Raw genomic sequence first — 23,123 nt, forward strand, 5'->3', positions numbered from 1 at the left:
TAAGGTGAGTATCATTATCTGGGATCTTATCTGGGCATGATACACACTTTTTGAAGGAAGTGGTCATTTCTTCTTTTAATTTAATATTATTCTTAGCTTATTTATGTAGTCTCTATCTCCGTTGCTGCTTATAGCAGTGGATTAAAAGAACTGGGCAATAGCCCCGAGGCTGGGCTATTTATATGGTCGGGGAGAGTGGGCGGGGCTTCTCTAACAGTCAAAAACAGTCTCGTGAGTGTCCATTGTTGCCTGCGCGAGCACACGAATACACCAAATGTGTGATTCACAGGCTGACCACGCAAAGAAATTTCATTCAAAGCATCCCCAACAGATGGCCATCCAGCCTCTGTTTCAAAGCTTCCAAAGAAGGAGCCTCCACCACACTCCGGGGCAGGGAGTTTCACTGCTGAACGGCTCTCACAGTCAGGAAGTTCTTCCTCATGTTCAGATGGAATCGCCTTTCTTGTAGTTTGAAGCCATTGCTCCACTGCGTCCTAGTCTCCAGGGCAGCAGAAAACAAGCTTGCTCCCTCCTCCCTATGACTTCCTCTCATGTATCTATACATGGCTATCATGTCTCCTCTCAGCCTTCTCTTCTTCAGGCTAAACATGCCCAACTCTTTAAGCCGCTCCTCATAGGGCTTGTTCTCCAGACCCTTGATCATCGTTTTCAAAACTGCAAGTGGACTTTTCCACTTTTCATCTCAGCTTCATTTCCCCATATTTTGGCAGCCTACATGTGCATAATAATAATAATAATAATAATAATAATAATAATAATAACAACACTTTATTTGTACCCCGCTACCATCTACCAAGGGACTCGGTGCAGTTTACATGAGGCCGAGCCCACAATACAACAATAAACAATAACAACAATAATACAAAAACAATATATAAAATCATAAGCAAAATAAGCAAAAACAATAACACGACGCATTTAAAAACCTAGGGCTGGGCCAACTGTAATAATTAAGATTTTAAAAAAATATAATGCTGGGCATGAGCAGGTAACATGTAATTGGGATAGAGGTTTTGGAGAGGTAAAAAATGTGCAGACAATCTAAAGTCATTATTAAAGTGCGTTTAAGGACATGTTGCTGGGAGTTTCCTTATTCTGGGAAGGCACACTGCAACAGCCACGTTTTCAGGCTCCTCCTAAAGTCTGCTAGAGTTGGGGCTTGCCTAATATCCCTGGGGAGTGAGTTCCAGAGTCGAGGGGCCACCACCGAGAAGGCTCTCTCCCTCGTCCCCACCAATCGCGCTTGCGATGGTGGCGGGAGCGTGAGCAGGGCCTTTTCAGATGATCGAAGAGATCGTGTGGGTTCGTACACAGAGATGTGGTCACGCAGGTTCAGATGCATGCGCATCTGAACATGAATAGTATCATAACAATTTCAGGTGGAAGAAATGGTGATTGTTGGTTGCAGAAGGGGGAAATCCTTAAGCATCTCAACAATTAAAAATCCTGAACTAATATTAAGTGGCTGGCAAGCTGTAACCCACAAAACATTATACATAACAAGATTTGCTAGCCTTTAAGGTGCAACAAGATTCGGTGAACTGGAACGACTTAATTAAGGGAGCGAGCAGGCAAACAAAAGAAACCTAAATCGAACTGCATACCTTGCAAAGGTCCTCCGCGGTGACAGAAAGGGCTGCATTCTTGCGCAAGGTTACGCCACATGTCATTAGGTCTTTCTTTGTTGGAAATTGGCTGCTTTTGCCTAATAATAAATTATACCATATAAAACAGAACAACAAGAAGAGGGAAAGAGGGGGAGGCAGGCATTAGTATGCAAAGAAGAACACAATTTCTAAAAGGCTTGGCCACCTGACAGAAAATCAAAATGAGTAAGGCAGCGGAGCCTACACAGCCTTGAAAATAATGGCTACTAAAAGCCCAATTCATAAAAGCCAGGGAGATCCGTCTTTTCAGAAATTTGAAAGAAACAATTTCGCTGTAAAGGTTCCAAATTATTCACTTTTTTTGACGTTCTCATTTGCCAGGTACTTATAACCAAACAAGTAACTGCGAAGAGCAAATACTTGGCACCCAAACCAGAGATTTCAAACCCATTAGCCAGATTAATCATACGCTACCACCCCCTTAGCTGATGCAAACAGCCCCTCATTTCTCTGCCATTTTGCAAAATCCCAGTGGGGCTGCTGTTCCTTTATAATTCCATTAAGCAGAACATTTCTGGGGTTGCATTCAACAAAGTAAAAGCTCCGCCTGCAGGCAGCTGGAAAAACAACAGGATGAAGGCCCTTGAGTGAGCTATCATTCCTTTCCCAAATCAATAGCACCACCTCCGCTTGTGTTCCTCAGAAACTGGCATTTGGAGGAATTCTAACCCTCTATCATTCTCTTGTCTCATGCTTACTTCAGGCCACAGGCTGGCATGGAAAATCCTAAAACAGTGTTTCTCAACCTTCCTAATGCCGCGACACCTTAATACAGTTCCTCATGTTGTGGTGACCCACAACCATAACATTATTTTGTTTGACCCACAATCATAACATTATTTTGTTTGACCCACAACCATAACATTATTTTGTTTGACGCACAACCATAACATTATTTTGTTATGGTTGTGGTGACCCACAACCATAACATTATACTGTTATTAATCATAATGTAAATATCATATATGCAGGATGTATTCATTCACTGGACCAAATTAGATACAAATGCCCAATGCGCCCAAATTTGAATACTGGTGGGGTTGGTATTACAAGAGACTGTGCTAGTTGCCATCACAGATCAGCTTCGCTGTCAGATGGATCAAGGCGGATCAGCGCTGCTTGTGTTATTGGACCTCACAGCAACATTTGACATGGTCGATCACAATCTACTACTCCACCACCTAGCCATGACTCGGGTTAGGGGGAATACACCTTAAGTGGATGTCCTGCTTCCTCCAGAATCGGGGACAGAGTGTGGTGAGGGGAGGGATGGTTTCTGAGAGGTCTTCGCTACTATGCGGGGTCCCGCAAGGAACCATTCTCTCTCCTCTGTTATTTAACATCTATATGCGACCACTTGCCCAACTGATGCGAAGCTTTGGGCTTGAGTGCCACCAGTACGCTGATGACACTCAGCTCATTCTGAGGATGGAGGGCCGGCCGGACACCGTACCTGAAAATTTCCATCAGTGCCTTGAGGCCGTTACTGGATGGTTGCGTGCCAACTGGTTGAGGGTGAATCCAGCGAAGACAGAGATCCTTTGGCTGGGCCGTCCAGGTGGGAGAGAGATCCAGCTGCCTACCCTGGATGGTGAGACACTACGTCCGTCACCTTCTGTAAAGAGTCTTGGTGTCTTATTGGACCCGCTGCTCACAATGGAGGCCCAGGTCTCTGCTGTGAGCAGATCTGCGTATTTCCATCTTCGTCAGGCCAGGCGACTGGTTCCCTTCCTATCTAGGAACGACCTGGCTACGGTGATCCAGGCGACGGTCATCTCGAGGCTTGACTACTGTAACGCCCTCTACACTGGCCTTCCTTTATCAGTGATCCGGAAACTGAAGCTGGTGCAAAATGCGGTGGCTCGTCTTCTCGTCGGAGTGCCAGCGAGGTGTCGTATTATCCCAATTCTCCAACAGCTGCACTGGCTACCAATTGAGTACGAGATCACTTTCAAGGTGCTGGTACTAACCTTTAAGGCCTTATATGGTCTGAGGCCGGAGTACCTGAGGGCCCACTTATCCCTCTACCAATCCCAGAAATTACTCCGGTCTGAAGACCAAAATTTGCTCGCAGTCCCTAACATCCGGACTTATCACGTCATCTACTAGGCATAGAGCCTTTTCAATCGTAGCCCCTTATTTATGGAATGCCTTGCCAGTGGAAACTCGAACCATTCGAGACTTATCTGCTTTTCGGAAAGCCTGTAAAACGTTTCTTTTCAGGCAAGCTCTTGATAGGTGAACAACCCGGGCTATGTCTGTCCTTGCTACCTATTGTTATTGTTATGGTTGTTTTAAAGCGAATTGTATTGTTTTAATCTATTTCTGTAAACCGCTCCGAACCAAATTTAGCGTAGCGGTATACAAGTTAAATAAATAAATAAATATTATTATAATAATGTTATATGTTATGTATTTGCATATTAGTAAGTAATACACACACACACATATATATAATTTTATATTACTATATTTATTATTATCAAGCCCCCCAACCCCATTTTAAATCTCCTGAAGGAGATTCAAAATGGCTTAACATAAAAGCATCAGATTATTATTATTGTTGTTATTATTATAATACTTTATTATTATATGATATATGATATATGATATATCATATATTATATATATATATATATATATATATATATATATATATCCTAAAGGGGACTCAAGGTGCCTATGTATCCATTATTGGTATTACAATGTATTATTATTTTAATAATATTATATTTTATTATTATTATACTAGTAATTATTGTTATAACATTTATACCCCGTTTTCTCTCTCCCCGTATTATTATACTTTATTTATACCCCGCTTTCTCTCCCCCATATTATTATTATAATACTTTATTTATACCCCGCTTTCTCTCTCCCCATATTATTATTATTATTATTATTATTATATTTTATTTATACCCCGCTGTCTCTCCCCCCATATTATTATTATTATATTTTATAATAATAATATGGGGTTGGGGGCTTGATTTTGTCATTTGGGAGTTGCAGTTGCTGGGATTTATAGTTCACCTACAATCAAGGAGCATTCTGAACTCCACCATCGATGAAATTGATGGCACACAGAACTCCCATGACCAACAGAAATTACTGGAAGCATTAGGTGGGCATTTACCTTGAGTTTGGGAGTTGTAGTTCACCTACATCCAAAGAACACTGTGGACTCAAACAACGACAGATCTGGACCCCACCAACGACCCCACCAATTGGGCCAAAAATCCCACACAGAACCCCCATGACCAACAGAAAATACTGGAGGAATTTTGGAGGAATTGATAGTGATTTAGGAGAGATGTTGTTCTCCTACATGTGGAGAGCACTGTGAACCTAAACAACGATGGATGCTGCTGGGCCACTCTCAGTCTCACATTGCACAAGTGCTTTTTCCTCTGTCTTGAAGGGACTAACTGGCGCGAGCCTCCCTCCAGCCTTGCATGCTCTCCCTCAACCACCCATGCGCACTATATCGCCATGTGCCAAGCACACCTGCTCTCCCCCCCCCCCCACGTGGAGTCTCAGAAATGGCCCTCCCCTTGGCTGAGAGGCCAGCTGAGAGGTCGGCTAACCACAGCAGGAGGAGGGAACAGAAGGACAGGTGGAGAGATCTTCAGCCTTTTCTGCCAAAGCGGTTACTAATACCATCAGAAATATGTGCTTTCTGATGGCCTTTGGCGACCTCTCTGAAACCCCCTCGCCCCCCCCCCCCCGGGTCCCGACCCCTAGGTTGAGAGACACTGTCTTAAAACTTCTTTTCAACCCATTCTTAAATTTTCCAGAAATGCACTGAGCAACTGACAAAAATGGGGTAGTTTTCTCCAAAGCCAACAAAAGAAGCCAAGTGTCTTGCAGCAAAGAGTAAAAATATCTCAGTTTTACTGTTACTACATGAGGATAAATAAATCAATGATCTACCTCCCAAGCACCAAAACAAATGAACAAGGAGGGGGTTATTAGAGGCACAGTCACTCCGTCCTAGTTCTTACTTTGGCTCTGGGCTCCTGCAATTCTTTTTGGCACTTTCTCCTCTTCAGAGTCAAAGAACAGCTTGTGGTCCCCAACTCCGCGGCCAATTTGCTGTCTTCCTGCTGCATTATTTGGGGGGCAGCGCCGGATTTGTTCTCGGCTGGTGGGGCTCTGCTGGCTTTCTGTTTCACTCTCCGAGGTCCAGCCACTTGAAGGAGGGTACTGAGCAGGGTGGCCAAGATGACCAGAAGCTGTCTTTTTGGCCATCTGCTTCACTTCCACTGGGAGGGAGGAAGGGAAAAAGAACAAAATGGCTTTGTTTTTGTACTTTAGGTTTTCACCGGTGAGAAAAAAACAGTTGTTGCGCAGAAGCTGATTTTAGCCAGGCCCCATGCAATAGATACACAGGCAATAGGAAAAAAGAACAGAAAAACTTTACTCGTATCAGCAAAGGCATAAACTTACAGTGTTGCATACAAAATCAAACAGTGCAACAAACTTACATAGTCCTTGTAAGGAACACAGAATAAGGCTTCTTCATCTTCATTCAAATGAGAGAGCAAAACATAAACCTTGAGTAAATACCTATTCCACCATAGCCAGAGCGTTGCTAATTCAGCATCTCCAAACTGTATTCTAAAATCCATACAGTTATACCCCACCAGGTCTTTACTGTTCTAATGTAGCACAAATCCTATGTAAAAACATACTACGTATTTTTGACATTAATACTGAAATCTGAAATAAATACCTATTCCACCATAGCAAAGAGCATCGCTGCCAGAGCATTGCTAATTCAGCATCTCCAAACTGTACTCTAAAATCCATACAGTTATACCCCACCAGGTCTTTACTGTTCTAATGTAGCACAAATCCTATGTAAAATCATACTACGTATTTTTGACATTAATATTGAAATCTGAAATATATACAGAAAGTCTTGAGTAAATACCTATTCCACCATAGTAAATAGCATCACTGCCAGAGCGTTGCTAATTCAGCATCTCCAAACTGTATTCTAAAATCCATACAGTTATACCTCACCAGGTCTTTACTGTTCTAATGTAGCACAAATCCTATGTAAAATCATACTACGTATTTTTGACATTGATATTGAAATCTGAAATATATACAGAAAGTCTTGAGTAAATAGCTATTCCACCATAGCAAAGAGCATCGCTGCCAGAGCGTTGCTAATTCAGCATCTCCAAACTGTATTCTAAAATCCATACAGTTATACCTCACCAGGTCTTTACTGTTCTAATGTAGCACAAATCCTATGTAAAATCATACTACGTATTTTTGACATTGATATTGAAATCTGAAATATATACAGAAAGTCTTGAGTAAATAGCTATTCCACCATAGCAAAGAGCATCGCTGCCGGAGCGTTGCTAATTCAGCATCTCCAAATTGTATTCTAAAATCCATACGGTTATACCCCACCGGGTGTGGCCCAAACATGCTGGCTGACCTACATTACCAGCTGCACATAATAATTAACATCATAAGGTTTTTGTTCAACACACACACCTGATCCTGCTATGACTTACTGTAATAACAGTGACTGCTTGGTGACTGAACATGTGCTTGACATGAACAGTGTGGTCTCTTTCACATTGTGCCTAAACGGTTCAGGACCCGCCAATCTCTGTGACAGCATCTACCTCTATGAACCGGCACGGAAACTAAGATCCACCGGGGAGGCCCTCCTCTCACTCCTACCACTGTCTCAAGCCCGGTTGGTGGGGACGAAGGAGAGGGCCTTCTTGGTGGTGGCCCCTGCCTCTGGAATGCCCTCCTCAAGGAGATAAGGCTGACCTTATCCCTCACCTCCTTCCATAAGAACCTGAATACTTGGTTTCATCAGGCCTTCGTTAATGACTAGTCTCAAACCCTTGGTCCAACAGTTAGGACTTGGCCTTGTACCCCATCCATTCCCCAGTTCCCTGTCATCTGAGGGCACCTTTTCTTCTGGCCCAGACCTTTTTAAAGTCCTTTAATTGGCCTTGGAATTGAGTGGCCTTGGTCCCCTAATAGGACCATTGCTGAGACCGATCCTTGCACTGTAACATTCTGTTAGCCCCATTTTCCCCTTCTCCTTGCACTAGCCTTGACCCAGCCCATTTCAAATAGTCCAGGCCCCTTATTGAAATCTTGGCTCCTGGCAGCTTACCTTACCATGGTTTAATATTGATTTTAATGTATATGTTGTGCTAACAGTTTATGCCTATGTTTTTGTTTTATATTGTATGTATTTGTATTATTTTGCATATGAGGAAACCGTTCTAAGTCCCCTAGGAGAGATAGGGCAGTATATAAATAAAGATTATTATTATTATTATTATTATTATTATTATAGACTCAAACGGCAAGATCTCTTTCACGCTTCACAATTATAGCTTCTTGATTTGACTTTCGTCATGAGATTGGAAGTTAGTGTGGTACCAGCAAAAAAAAAGCCTATCTTACAAAATGATATGTCCTAGCATCCCATGGAGCTGTGACATGGCAGTTACAATGGAATCAAATTGCTAGAACTGTGTGGCATTAAAAGGAGCTATGCAAGAGTGAAATCCATGGCATTGTACATTAGAATAACCCATTCTGCAGCCAAAAAGGCTCCTGTGGCTGTTTGCATCAGAACACGGATTGGGAAAGCGTGGTACTAATGAGAGGAATTGAATTAAGGACTTTCAGAACACAAGCAAAGCATATCAACTGTTCAGTCAGGTCAAAAAGCAGATAACATTATTCTCCTAGCTGACAGAAATTAAGAATAGCTCTTTCTCTTCTGCATTATTGTGGTTTAGACTCAGGATTCCTATTCTTCTACCATTCTCTTGTCTAATGCTTCTTTCAAGGATGGAAGGTCCTAAAAACTCTTTAGAGGCATTGCTTCTTTGCCTGATGCTGCCATCCAGTGGCCAATGTGGTAAATAACACAAAACCTGTCATAACAACTAATGTGACTTTCATTTTGTGCAGTAAGTGCATAAGGCAGAGCATAGAAAGGTTTAATTTTTGGATTACAATTCCCAGAATTCTACAACCAGGATTTCCATATGTGAAGAGATATGATGTGCAGATTTGATAAATGCAGATTTGATATGTGTGGGAATGAATGAATTGAATGAAAAGAGACTCTTAAAGAAGAAGTTAAAGGTCTATGAGACCCAGAAATCTTGCTTGTTTGTAGGTGTCCAAATACTTATTTTCCACCATAATCTATATAAATAAAAATGTAATGTTCGTTTGTGAGATTAACATAACTTAAAAAAAACCACTTGACAAATTGACACCAAATTTGGACACAATACACCTATCAGGTCAACAAGTGACCATCACTCATAAAAACATTGAAAAACACAGCAGAAGAGACTTAAAAAGCCAAAAAAATAAAAAATGCATTACAGCACATGTGCAAAACCACACAGATACACAAACACACATATATATAGGTTGCTTACCTGTAAACATAGTTTCCCGAGTGGTCACCTGTGAATTTGCACATATGGTATATTCCTGCACTCGCGCAGGCAGCAACAAAGAGATCTTGAGATATATATACACATATACACAAATATATACACAACATACATATATGCCTATACACACACATAAAACACATATTCACAGACTGAGCCACAGCAACGCATAGCTGGGGACGGCTAGTTCTATATAAATAAAAATGTAATGTCCGTTTGTTGGATTAACATAACTCAAAAACCACTGGATGAATTGACACCAAATTGGGATACAATACACCTATCAGGCCAACAAGTGACCATCACTCAATTAAACACCTAAAAACAAAGTGTAAGAGACTTTAAAAGCCAAAAGTTGAAAAATACATTACAACGCACGCACATAACTGGAAAAATGATATACATAAACACAAATATATATACAAATATATACACATAAAAACACATATACACAGACTGAGCCACAGCAACACGTGGCAGGGGACATCTAGTATCTATATAAAATGTAATGTTTGTTTGTGGGATTAACATAACTCAAAAACCACTGGACGAATTGACACCAAATTTGGTTATAATACACCTCTCAGATCAACGAGTGACCATCACACATAAAAATGTTGAAAAACACAGCAGAAGAGACTTAAAAAGCCAATAAACAGAAATATACATTACAATTCATGCGCAAAAACCACATATATACACATATACACAAATATATACACAAATATGTAAAGACATATATGCACACACCAAACATATACACAGAAACAGGGAAAGAAGGAAGGAGAGAAGGAGGGGGAGAAAGAGGGAAAGAAGGAGGGAAGGAGAGAAGGAAGGAAAGAAATAAAGGTAGAGAAGGAAGGAAGGAGAGAATGAAATAAAAAAGTGAGCAAAGGAAGGAAAGAGAGGGAAGGAAGGAGAGAAGGAATGAAATGGAGAAAGAGGAAGGAAGGAAGAAAGGAAGGAAGGAAGGAAGGAAGGAAGGAAGGTAAGATGGAACCAAATAGCAAAGGAAGCGAGGAAAGAAACAGGTAAAGAAGGAAGAAGAGAAGGAAGAAGAAGGGAATGAAGAAAGGAAAGAAAAAGAGGGAAGGAAGGAAAGAGGGAGGGAAGGAAGGAGAGAAAGAAAGGAGGAGAGAAAGAGGGAGGGAAGGTTGGCCACAGCAACGCATGGCGGGTACTGCTAGTTTGCAAATTAATTTGTTAAAAATCAGATAATGTGATTTTCTGGATGTGTTTCCTCATGTTGTCTCTCATAGTTGAGGTCTACCTAAGATGTCAATTACAGGCCTCTCTCATCTTTTTAAGTGGGAGAACTTGTACAATTGGTATCTGATTAAAAAACTATTTTCCCCACTGTAACTGTAGGTTGTTTGTGAATCCAATATACAGTAGTTACACAGAATGTGTATGCGAGTATGTCTAAACTTGTTATGTAAAAGTTTGGATACCCTTGCAATAAAAAGAAACTATGCTTTAAAGTTATTGAGATGAGCTTATAATAAAAAATGCACAATAATACTCACTTGTCCACTCAGGCTGCACCATTCTCCTCTCCTCCCTCCTCAGACCTGCTTCGTACATTTCAGGGATGGATTTGGAAGAAAACCTGCAATATGCAAGTAGCGCAGAAGGTGAACAGAAAAATGTGAAAGAGTGGGTTGTTTTAAGTTTTTGGGGCTGTATGGCCTTGTTCCAAAAGCATTATTTCCTTACGTTTGGCCTGCATCTATGGCAGGCATATTCAGGGGTTGTGAGGATGCCTGAGTAGAGATGCAGGCAAAACATCAGGAGAGAATGCTTCTGGAACATGGTCATACAGCCCAAAAAACTTACAACAACCTAGAGATTCTGTCCATAAAAACCTTTGACAATACAAATGTGAAACAGTTTTTTAAAACCCACAAAGTCAATGAGCATTTTAGTGGTCTTCAGGAGTAATGGGAGTAGACGCTGTGAAGGCCACACTTAATCCTCAAAGGAACTGTCTGCAGCCTCACAGCTGTAAAGTGAACCACATGAGAGAGAATCATAGAATCATAGAGTTGGAAGAGACCCCGTAGGCCATCCAGTCCAACCCCATTCTGCCAAGAAGCAGGAAAGTTGCATTCAAAGCACCCTCAACAGATGGCCATCCAGCCTCTGTTTCAAAGCCTCCAAAGAAGGAGCCTCCACCACACTCCAGGGCAGAGAGTTCCACTGCTGAACAACTCTCACAGTCAGGATGTTCTTCCTCATGTTCATATGGAATCTCCTTAATAATAATAATAATAATAATAATAATAATAATAACCCCTTATTTGTACCCCGCCACCATCTCCCCAAGGGACTCGGTGCGGCTTACATGAGGCCAAACCCAAACACAACAATACAAGCAATAATAACAACAATACAAGCAATAAAAAAAACACATAGACAATAAGATACTTGTAGTTTGAAACCATTGTTGCATTGAAGCCTTGTCTCCAGGGCAGCGGAAAACAAGCTTGCTCCCTTCTCCCTATGACTTCCTCTGCATATTTATACATGGCTATCATGCCTTCTCTTCTGCAGGCTAAACATCCCCAACTCTTTAAGCCACTCCTCATAGGGCTTGATCACCAGACCCTTGATCATTTTAGTTGCCCTCCTCTGGACACATTCCAGCTTGTCAACATCTCCCTTCAATTGTGTTGCCCATTTCTGGCTCCCAAATTTTTTAAGACTCAAAAGTCTTCTCTGACCCTCTTTTTAAATGAAAAGAAATGTAGTTCTTTTAAAAATGAGTCTTTCTCTCAGCCATGACTGAGGCTCCAACACTCACCCCTCCGAAGCATCCACTTTGGGGTTCCCACAATGCGGCTGGGGGCTTGTGTTCTTCTTCCTTCTGACGGTCACACCTGGATGCAAAACCTGAGGAATCACTCCAGACCATCAGATCACAGCAGGAAGGGAAGCAGTCATACAGCTCTTATGCTAGTGGTTCCCAACTTGTGGGTCCCCGGGTGTTTTGGTCTACAACTCCCAGAAATTCCAGCCAGTTAGGATTTCTGGGAGTTGAAGGCCAGAACATCTGGGGACCCACAGGGTGAGAATACTGAGACTTGAGCAATTAAAAGGAGGACTGTTGTTTAAAACTGCTATATTCCTATATTGCTCTGAACCTCAGAATCCTCTCTGGCCCGTTTAGGAGACAATGCTGGGGTACCATAAAATGGTGCCAATCTTTTAAACTGCATTAACATCCTGTGTTTGCAGTCACTCACAGCCCAGAAGCCATGAATGGCAAAGCAACTTGATCAACTATATATTTGCATCCAGGAGTTCTGATATTTGCATCCAGGAGTTCAAATGATACTGACAATGGATCGTAGTGGTTTTGGTTTTCTTCTGTGTCAGGGGTGTCTTGAGAAACTGCAAGTCACTTCTGCTGTGAGAGAATTGGCCCAAGGGACGCCCGGATGTCTTACCATCCTGTGGGAGGCTTCTCTCATGTCCCTGCATGGGGAGCTGGAGCTGACAGATGGGAACTCGCCCTGCTCCCCAGATTTGAACTGCCAACCTTTTGGTCAGCAATCCTACCAGCACAAGGGTTTAACTCATTGTGCCACTGGGGGCTCCTGACCTTAGTAGCTGTTACCTCCATCTTTTTTCTCCTTCTTCTGGGTCAGAATCTATGCTGGCCAATGTTCAATTTAGAATAGATTTATGCTCTCCCTGCTTGCTTACCTGATAGTTTGGCTCTGCTCCACCTCTGCCCCCAAGCCGTTCAGGTACTTCCAATCCAAAATCGCTCCAGCATGTGGTGTCTTGGCTTCTGCTGTTGTCCGTGCACTCCTTTTCTAGAACTTGGAAAGAAGGAATGACTAGGGGCTGGAAGTTGTTTGGATTGCGTAGTGGCGGAGGGATATAGTCCTTTGACGGAGGGCCCACTGCTTTCCACAGGAGAACCCTATCTCCAGAGTAGGGCCCCTTAATATTTCTCAAGGCGGCATTCACTTTCTCAGAGTGGGCCTGGAGAGAAGCAGAGGTGCTGTGTGGTTGTTCCTGCAGAGCCCTTGGAAGAGGCTGGCACCACTGTGAGTTGGCTTCCACTTTATCCAAGATGTTTTCCGTGCGGCAGAGAGATTCGGTTGCTTCCCGCAGCTTCGTCTGACAAATGGTTAGAGTTAGGACACACTTTCCAAAATTCTGCTCAAATGAGGACAGACTCATTTTGCCTCTGTTGCTGTCACAACCTGTAGTCTGTCCAACGGGACTCTGAGAGGACTCCGGTGCATCACTCATCTCCTCTTCCTGACACTCTGCTTCCGTGTCGGAGTTGCTTTCTTCACTGAAGCTCCTCTGCCAATTCTGGAGTTTGGTGGGTTCTTCGGGTAGCTGGATTTCAGCTGTGTGACTTGGAATAGTCTGCAACTCCCTTTGGGTTTCGGGGCCCTGCTTCCCCACGTCTTCTTCTTCTTCTTCACCCTCCACACTCTCCTCACATAAATCAGAGTAACAGGTATAGATCTCATTTATCACAAAGCTGCAAAGGCTGTCGTTTGCATCACTGGCATCACCCTGTGTGCTGGCATCCAAGATCGGGCTTGACTGAGCCATGCGAATCGCAGGCTGGGGGTCATGGACGATGCCAGCGCCATCTTCACGGGAAGCGGCACATCTTGACACAGTGAAACTCTTAGCTAAGAGAAAAATTAGACCAAAACTGATCCACCAAGTATTTAAAGACACAGAATATAGTGTACATACATATACAATGGTTGAATGAAAAGTAATGTCTCCACCTTCGTAACTCCTCAACAGAAGGCAGTACTGGTATGCGGCAGGTATTGGCTTGTTCAGTTGACTCTCCTCTACAGTTCTATTTTGGCGGGAAGCCTTAGCATTGAACGGTTGTGTTGTTAAAGTGCAAAGTATGGAACCCTGCACAATGCGACTTAAGCAACGTGCAGTCATTGAATTCTTGACAGCAGAAGGTGTCACCCCAAAGGAGATTCATCAGAGAATGCAAGCTGTTTATGGTGATTGCGTTGATGTGAGTACAGTGCGTAGTTGGACGAGAAAGTTTAAAGATGTTGAGGTGACACCTTCTGCTGTCAAGAATTCAATGACTGCACATTACTGGTTTTATGGATTGTGATGTATAATTGATTGTTTTAATTGTTTTATAATTGCTGTTGATATATGTTTTTATCTTACTGTTTGTGTTGGCATCGAATTGTGCCTTTTGTAAGCTGCCCTGAGTCCCCCCTCGGGGGTTGAGAAGGACGGGGTAGAAATACGCGAAATAAATAATAAATAATAAATCAATTACTTAAGTCGCATTGACCGACTGTCTGCACAGGGTTCCATACTTTGCACTTTAACAACACAACTGTTCAATGCTAAGGCTTCCTGCCAAAATGGAAATGTAGAGGAGAGTCTACTGAACAAGCCAGAACTTGCCGCATACCAGTACTGCCATCTGTTGAGCAGTTACGAAGGTGGAGGCATTACTTTTCATTCAACCCTCGTAATATTGACAATATATTATAATATAATACAATATAATACTAATAATAATAATATGATATTATAATTATATATTTTATATTGCATGTAATATTACTAATAATATTACAGTATAATGGTATAGTACAACATAGTAATATAGCATACTTGTACTGTGCTATGGTAATAATATAATATATTCTATTTACATATTACTTATAAGTTGCTCTCAGTCCCCTTCGGGGTGAGAAAGGCAGCATATAAATGTCGTAAATAAATAAATAAGTTACATTTAAAGCATTCTGAAATTTCTGCTCAATAATTTTTTACCCTCTGTCATATCCACTCTGGTGACAGTTGGCAGACCTATGCGCTACACAAATAGAGAAGAGGTACAGAAAGTTGCTGTGAGTTTTCCGGGCTTTATGGTCATGTTCTAGAAGCATTCTCTTCTGACTCTTTGCCCACATCTATGCCAGGTATCCTCAGAGGTTGTGAGGTATATTGACTGCAACATTCACACTTGCCTCCAACAGACAATAGTTCTTTCTCCCACTCTGGGCCTGTCACAAATATATAAATCTACCTTGCCTGGTTTCCAACAGACCTCATAACTTCTGAGGATGTCTGCCATGGATGTGGATGAAACGTCAGGAGAGAATGCTTCTGGAACATGGCCAGACAGCTCGGAAAACTCACAGCAACCCAGTGATTCTGACCATGAAAGCCTTTGACAACACAAGGTACAGAAAGGTCTGCTCTGGGACCAAGCAGCGAGAGAGCTGATGAATAACGTGTGATTTTGCCCTTCTGATGATGCCTTCTGGTTCCCCACCTCCTTGGGCCAACAAATGAAACCGTCACAACCTCTGAGGATGCTTGCCATAGATGTAGGTGAAACATCAGGAGAGAATGCTTCTAGAACATGGCCATATAGCCCGAAAAACCTACAACAACTCAAATGAAACCCCCTTGTGTGGATTCCTACTTTCTCAGCCCAAAGAAGAGGACATGTATCACATGCCTCAAGTGTTGCTATGTTTCATTGTCTGTTGTGGGTTTTGAAGCCACCACAAAGTGGAGGCAAATAGAGTGTAAGGTAGGTAAATGTTTCCCTCTGACATTAAGTCCAGTCATGTCTGACTCTGGGGAGTTGGTGCTCATCTCCTCTTCTAAGCCGAAGAGCCGGCGTTGTCCATAGGCACCTCCAAGGTCATGTAGCCAGCATGACTGCATTTCAGAACCTTCTAGCCAGTTTTAGTCTTAGTTGAGGAAACAAACAGTAAAAAATGGGCCGTGCCTGTCCGGCTGTAAGTGCTCAGTCTTAACATACATGCAGAAAACCGGGACTGTGGCACAGCTGGCTGGGAGTCAGCTGCATTAAGATCACTACTGACCGAAAGGTCATGAGTTTGAAGCCAACCCAGGTCGGAGTAGCTTGCTGTTGACCTTTGCAGCCCGAAAGACAGTTGCATCTGTCAAGTAGGAAATTTAGGTACCGCTTATGCGAGGAGGCTAATTTAACTAATTCACGACACCATAAAAATCTCCAGCAAGCAAGCAAAAGAATGAGGAAGTACTCCATCAGTGTCACAAATGGACGGTGAAGCAACAGCTCCCCTGGTGGCCAGAAAATCCTCATGAAGCTGGAATGTTAAACAGACTCTTTGTGTCTATCTATATATATAAAAGGGAAATGCGAAAGACTGCTCAAATTTCCGTACAGTGGCCCTTATTTCTCATGCCAGTAAGGTAATGCTCAAGATCCTGCAAGGAAGACTCCAGCAATACATGGAGCGAGAGTTGCCAGATGTTCAAGCTGGGTTTAGAAAAGGCAGAGGAACGAGAGACCAGATTGCCAATATCCGCTGGATAATGGAGAAATGCAGGGAGTTTCAGAAAAACATCTACTTCTGCTTCATTGACTAACTCTAAAGCCTTTGACTGTGTGGATCACAATAAATTGTGGCAAGTTCTTGGTGGGATGGGCATCCCAAGCCACCTTGTCTCTCTCCTGAGGAATCTGTACAAGGACCAAGTAGCAACAGTCAGAACTGACCACGGAACAACAGACTGGTTCAAGATTGGGAAAGGCGTACGGCAAGGCTGCATCCTCTCACCCAACCTTTTTAACGTGTATGCAGAACACATCATGCGATGTGCGGGGCTGGATGAATGCAAAGCTGGGGTGAAAATGGCTGGAAGAAACATTAACAACCTCAGATATGCAGATGACACCACTCTGATGGCCGAAAGCGAGGAGGAGCTGAGGAGCCTTCTAATCAAGGTGAAAGAAGAAAGCGCAAAAGCCGGGTTGCAGCTAAATGTCAAAAAAACCAAGATTATGGCAACAAGAATGATAGACAACTGGAAAATAGAGGGAGAAACCGTGGAGGCCGTGACAGACTTTGTATTTCTAGGTGCAAAGATTACTGCAGATGCAGACTGTAGCCAGGAAATCAGAAGACGCTTACTTCTTGGGAGGAGAGCAATGTCCAGTCTCGATAAAATAGTAAAGAGTAGAGACATCAGACTGGCAACAAAGATCCGCCTAGTCAAAGCCATGGTATTCCCTGTAGTCACCTACGGATGTGAGAGCTGGACCTTAGGGAAGGCTGAGCGAAGGAAGATCGATGCTTTTGAGCTGTGGTGTTGGAGGAAAGTGCTGAGAGTGCCTTGGACTGCGAGAAGATCCAACCAGTCCATCCTCCAGGAAATAAAGCCTGACTGTTCACTGGAGGGAAAGATACTAGAGACAAAGTTGAAGTACTTTGGCCACATCATGAGGAGACAGGAAAGCCTAGAGAAGACAATTATGCTGGGGAAAGTGGAAGGCAAAAGGAAGAGGGGCCGACCAAGAACAAGATGGATGGATGGCATCCTTGAAGTGACTGGACTGACCTTGAGGGAGCTGAGGGTGGTAACGGCCGACAGGGAGCTCTGGCGTGGGCTGGTCCATGAAGTCACGAAGAGTCGGAGACGACTGAACGAATGAACAACAACATGTATGTTGTGTGTCTATGGCATTGAATATTTGCCATGTATATGTACATTGTCATCCGTCCAGAGTCACCTGCAGGGTGAGAAGGGCAGAATATAAATACTGTAAATAATAAATAAATAAATAAATAAATAAATCTCAGGTTTTTGGACCCTCCCATACAGAGCCAACGACAAAGCAGGGAGTACACACCAATTTGGGCTGACTCTCCTTGAGCTTCTGGTATCTTCAATGAAACAGTGGAGGCTGATGGCAAGCAGATATTGATGTCAGGAGGGATCTCAGTCTTCGGTGGCCCACAATTCCCGCCAAGGCGGTTCCTGTGAGACTGGACCAAATCCTGAAATGGGATAGTAAGATTCGCACAACAAAATCATGCTTCAGAGTAGTAACTGTGGGGACATGGGTCAAAATCTGGTTTAAGAACTGGAAAAGTTCTGTCAGCATATTTATACTCAGTGTTGCATTTCCTTCTCCAAGAGTGCAGCTTCTCTAGAGAATGTTTGGGTGCAAGTAGGGTGCCTAACACATGATCTGGGGACTGTTACATATTGAAAGAAAGCACCATCGGCACTCTCCAGCGCAAGGCTACTCCTTCATGGAGAGGGTGGCCTACAAATAAAGTTTTATTATTATTCCATGGCAAAAAAACAGCACCCGGATGGTGCCCATTGGCAAACTTGAAGGCGGAGGAAGCTACATAAAGCTCACTGGAAATGGAATCCGGGGAGAGGTAGATGAGCTCCCTCTATCAGCTCCAGCTCCTCATGCGGGGACATGAGAGAAGCCTCCCACAAAGATGATAAAACATCAAATCATCCGGGCGTCCCCTGGGCAACGTCCTTGCAGACGGCCAATTCTCTCACAACAGAAATGACTTGAGCTCCTGACACGACAAAAAAAACCCAAACTGGAAATGGATGCGACTACCACTAAAAATACTAATATTTTTTAGTACAGGGGTGAGTATAGTGGGGCTCCAGGGGTCAAATGTGACCCTCGAAGAACTGGTTTTGCAGCCCTTAATCTCTCCAGAATCCTCAAGTCACACTTTTCCTGGTTCCTCCCAAAAGCCTCTCCTTGAAATATGTGGGAATGGAGATTTGTCATAATAATAATAATAATAATAATAATAATAATAATAATAATAATACTTTGAAAAAGGAGACAAACGGCCTGATTCTGGCAGCCCAAGAATAAGCCATTAGAACAAATGCCATCAAAGCCAGAATTGAAAAGTTAACTACAGATCCCATATATAGACTCTGCAAGGAAGCAGGTGAAACAATAGATCATATCCTAAGCTGCTGCAAGAAGATCACGCAGACAGACTACAAGCAGAGGCACAACACCGTTTCTCAGATGATTCATTGCAACTTGTGCCACAAATACCATCTGCCTGCGACAAAGAACTGGTGGGATCACAAGCTGGAAAAAGTTACAGAGAATGAACACATCAAGCTACGCTGGGACTTCCGAATTCAGACTGACAGAGTTTTGGAGCACAAGACTCCTGACCTCACTCCTGTGCATTTCTACTTCATGTGTCAAGTCAGAAAAAAGGGGAGAGCAAAGGAAAAGTAGAACTCCATCCGACTCACCTTTAAGTCGTTCTTCAGAATGTAGCGGATGTCTTGCAGGCTGATGGTGCGTGGCTTAGGCCTGGGCTCCAGGCCAATCTTCACAATGTCGTAGTAGGGTTTGTGGAGCCTGGCATCAGCTTCTAACCATTGCCCAGAAGTAAGGAGACTCCTAACATCTGACCCTTCAAATCCATCCCAGGGAATGGTTTCTGGAAAACATGCATCATGAGTGTTGTACTCTGAGGCTGTGGTTAAGGCCCTGAAGACAGGAAAGGGCTTGCTGCCAGGGACCCTTGGGCAAGGGAGACTTGTTCTTGTTGCAGGAGAGGAACCAATGTGGTGCTGGGTATTCTCTCCACTTCCTGAATGGAAGGGCCTTCCTGAGCAATGATACAATGTTTAGTTGTGTGCTTGTATGAGAAAATTAACTAGACAGTTCTGGGGAGGAAACTGGGCAAAGATTGTTTATATGCGCAAAAGGAGAAGCAAAATACTAGACTTGGGTGCTGTTTGCCAATGGCTGCGCAATCTAAAGCATGATTAATGTGGTCTGGTGAGGGTCAGAGAAACAGAGAGAAGAATGGGGAGAGAGGCAATGAGAACACCTATCCTGGAGAAAGCATGGCTGCCTTCCACACTGCAGTGTGGATTGTAGCTCACAGTTAGACACCCCTCCATCAGATCATTAAAAAAACAGCTGTAGGCTGACATCTATCTATATCTATATATGTATCAATATAATAAAAGTGAATGTTTGTATGTATGTGTGGTATGTGGCAGCTTTCTGATTGGTTGCCACTTTCACAGGCCACTATGACCTGCACGAGCGACGGACTTGGGTCAAACTTAGCACACAAAACCCCCATAACCCACTTTACATCCTGGTGTGGTTTGGGGGAGGTGGACCATGGATTATGGGATTTGTAGTACTTTAACTTTTTACTCGTGTTTTATTTTGAAATGGTCATATGAATATTATTATTATTATTATAGTACTTTAAAATGCTTGGGCAACCACAGACCACTATGCCCCCCCCCCACCAATGACAAATCGAGATCAAACTTGGCACACAGAGCCATCATGACCACTCTATATCCTGGTGAAGTTTGGGGGAAGACGGACCAAAGATGATGGGACTTGAAGTACCTTCACTCACTTCCTGAGATCGCTGCAACCCCCATCCAATGACTGATCAAGACCAAACTTGGCAGACAGAGCCCCCAAGACCCACTCTCCATCCTGGTGCAGTTTGTAGGAGGATTGACTGTGGATGATGGGACTTGTAGTACCTTCATTCACTTTCTGAGACTACTGTGACTCTCATCCAATGACTGATCAAGACTAAATTTGGCACACAGAGCCCCCATGATCCACTCTATATCCTGGTATAGTTTGGAGGAGGATAGACCATGGATGATGGGACTTGCAGTGCCTTCACTCATTTCCTGAGACCAATGCAACCCACACAAATGACTGATCAAGAGCAAACTTGGCACACAGAGCTACCGTGACCCACTGTACATCCAGGTGCAGTTCCGAGGAGGGCGGACCACGGACGATGGGACTCACAGTACCTTCACTAACTTCCTGAGACCACTGCGGGCCACATAAATAACTGATACAGACCAACATTGGCACACAATGGCTTTCTCAAATAACTCGGGCACCGCTGGGTCCCCAAGCTAGTAAACATAATAAAACTCAAAATATGTATGTGTGTGTGTGGCTGAGGTGTCCACTTACACAGACAAGCTCCTGCTTCCACAAACAGCTATAGCTTCCACTACTCAGGAGACACCAATGGCCCTCCCTCCAATGACATTGCAGGTTATAGTGAGCATGTCCCAGAGCCCCTGCCAATGACCTTCACCAACACCATCTGGCCCACCACCCAGGGGAAGGCTTTCATACGGGGACAATTTCATTTTGGATTTTCAGTGTTTCCTTCACCACAAACATCCCAGTGTTTCTTACAATCTCCATTGGTGTGGAATTTGCTTGATCTCGGTCACTGCCTCTCCCTTAATCCTTTCCTATTCTTTTCTATGGCACACAGCAAACAAAGGAAATGATCCGCAACTGACCATACTAGAGAAGTTTGAGGAGAATTTGCCATGATTTATAGGAGTTGTAGCCACTAGAATGTATAGTTCACCTGCAATCTGAATCCCACTAATGATAGACCTGGAACTAACTTGGCACACAGAACCCCCATGACTAAGAAGAAATACTGAAGGTCTTTGAAAAGATTTGTGGGAGTTGTAGTTCATCTACATCCGGAGCACACTGTGAACCCAAACACTGATGGATCTGGACCAAACTTGGCAAACATACCTGATCTGCCAAAATTAGATTGGGGGGGGGGGGGGGGGTTGAGGGGAACTGACCTTCCTTTCTGGGAGTTGTAGTTCAACTACAACCAGGGAAACCGTGATCTCCACTGATGATGGACCTGGACCAAACTTGGCATGCAGAATCCCCATGTCTATCTGAACCTACTGGAGGGGTTTGAGGGGACTGACCCACCATAGTGGGAGTTCTAATTTAACCTACAGCCAGAGAGCACACTGAAAATGTATCTAGAACAAACTTGCCAAGTGCAAGAAACTTTAAGTACTGATAGAGTTTTTCAGGGTTCATCAATTTACCTTCTCACCTGGGTAATAAGCATACCTGTGAGTGCCTCCTGCATCACCACACAGAAGCTGTAGATGTCAGATTTGGTGGTGGCAGGCCTCTCAAGAATCACTTCTGGAGCACACCACTTATAGAGCTGGGAAGGGATGGGAACTCGTGTCAGGTCACTGTGCTCTCCTCCATCCTTGCTGCAAAGAAGGGAAGACAAATATTATCAGAGAGATGTTATGGAGAAGAGAATGTAATAATAATAATAATAATAATAATAATAATAATAATAATAATACTCTGGCCCAGCCAGCCGCCAGAATTAGTCCAGTCTCTGCCTGATTTTGATGGGGAAGTTCTGGTTCAGTCTACCACTGTTAAAAGCCTTGGGGTTGTGATGGACTCAGTGCTGACCTCTCAACAAGGAATTCCCCCAGGCAGTAACAGTGCACACCTAAAAACTGTCAGGTCATCAAATGCTAATCAAGGTGGCCAATTGAAACATTCACACCTAGCTCCAACAGACAAGCCCGAAAAACCTACAACAACCCAGTGATTCCAGGCCATGAAAGCCTTCAACAATACAACTTTATTTCTAGACTGTCATCTCTCCCCGGAAGGACTCGGGACGCTTTACACATAAAAAGGCAAGCAGTCAATGCCTCAAAATAGGTGCAAACATATCAAATAATGCAGAATAATGAAGATTAACAATAGAAAACTTACAAACAAGGAATTAAGCAACAAAATAAAATAAAAGCAAAAGCAATCAATTAAGACATAAAAAATTAAAACATAAATAAACATTACAATGTATGCCTCATATTCATCATGTCCCATGGAGCCCTCAGTGGCGCAGTGGGTTAAACCCTGTGCCAGCAGGAAAGACCAACAGGTCGCAGGTTCGAATCCAGGGGAGGCGGATGAGCTCCCTCGATCAGCTCCAGCTCCTCATGTGGGGACATGAGAGAAGCCTCCCACAAAGATGATGTTGTTGTTGTTGTTCATTCGTTCAGTCGTCTCCGGCTCTTCGTGACCTCATGGACCAGCCCACGCCAGAGCTCCCTGTTGGCCGTCACCACCCCCAGCTCCTTCAAGGTCAGTCCAGTCACTTCAAGGATGCCATCCATCCATCTTGCCCTTGGTCGGCCCCTCTTCCTTTTACCTTCCACTTTCCCCAGCATAATTGTCTTCTCTAGGCTTTGCTGTCTCCTCATGATGTGGCCAAAATACTTCAGCTTTGTCTCTAGTATCCTTCCCTCCAATGAGCAGTCGGGCTTT

General features: G+C 43.4%; 1 protein-coding gene across 1 annotated transcript in view; it reads right to left on the bottom strand.

Moving 5' to 3' along the window:
* Positions 1 to 23,123, bottom strand: part of TEX14 (testis expressed 14, intercellular bridge forming factor) — a 102,731-nt gene that overhangs the window by 48,178 nt on the left and 31,430 nt on the right. Inside the window, exons 10-17 of the mRNA XM_067472010.1 lie at positions 21,891 to 22,042; positions 19,235 to 19,425; positions 17,826 to 17,973; positions 12,869 to 13,824; positions 11,964 to 12,052; positions 10,687 to 10,769; positions 5,693 to 5,953; positions 1,626 to 1,726 (exon numbers count right to left, since the gene is read on the bottom strand). Of these exons, the coding sequence (XP_067328111.1) occupies positions 1,626 to 1,726; positions 5,693 to 5,953; positions 10,687 to 10,769; positions 11,964 to 12,052; positions 12,869 to 13,824; positions 17,826 to 17,973; positions 19,235 to 19,425; positions 21,891 to 22,042 (1,981 nt within the window). The remainder of the gene's footprint in view (positions 1 to 1,625; positions 1,727 to 5,692; positions 5,954 to 10,686; positions 10,770 to 11,963; positions 12,053 to 12,868; positions 13,825 to 17,825; positions 17,974 to 19,234; positions 19,426 to 21,890; positions 22,043 to 23,123) is intronic.

Source organism: Anolis sagrei, chromosome 11, assembly GCF_037176765.1.
Source record: "Anolis sagrei isolate rAnoSag1 chromosome 11, rAnoSag1.mat, whole genome shotgun sequence".
NCBI classification, from domain to species: Eukaryota; Metazoa; Chordata; class Lepidosauria; order Squamata; family Dactyloidae; genus Anolis; species Anolis sagrei.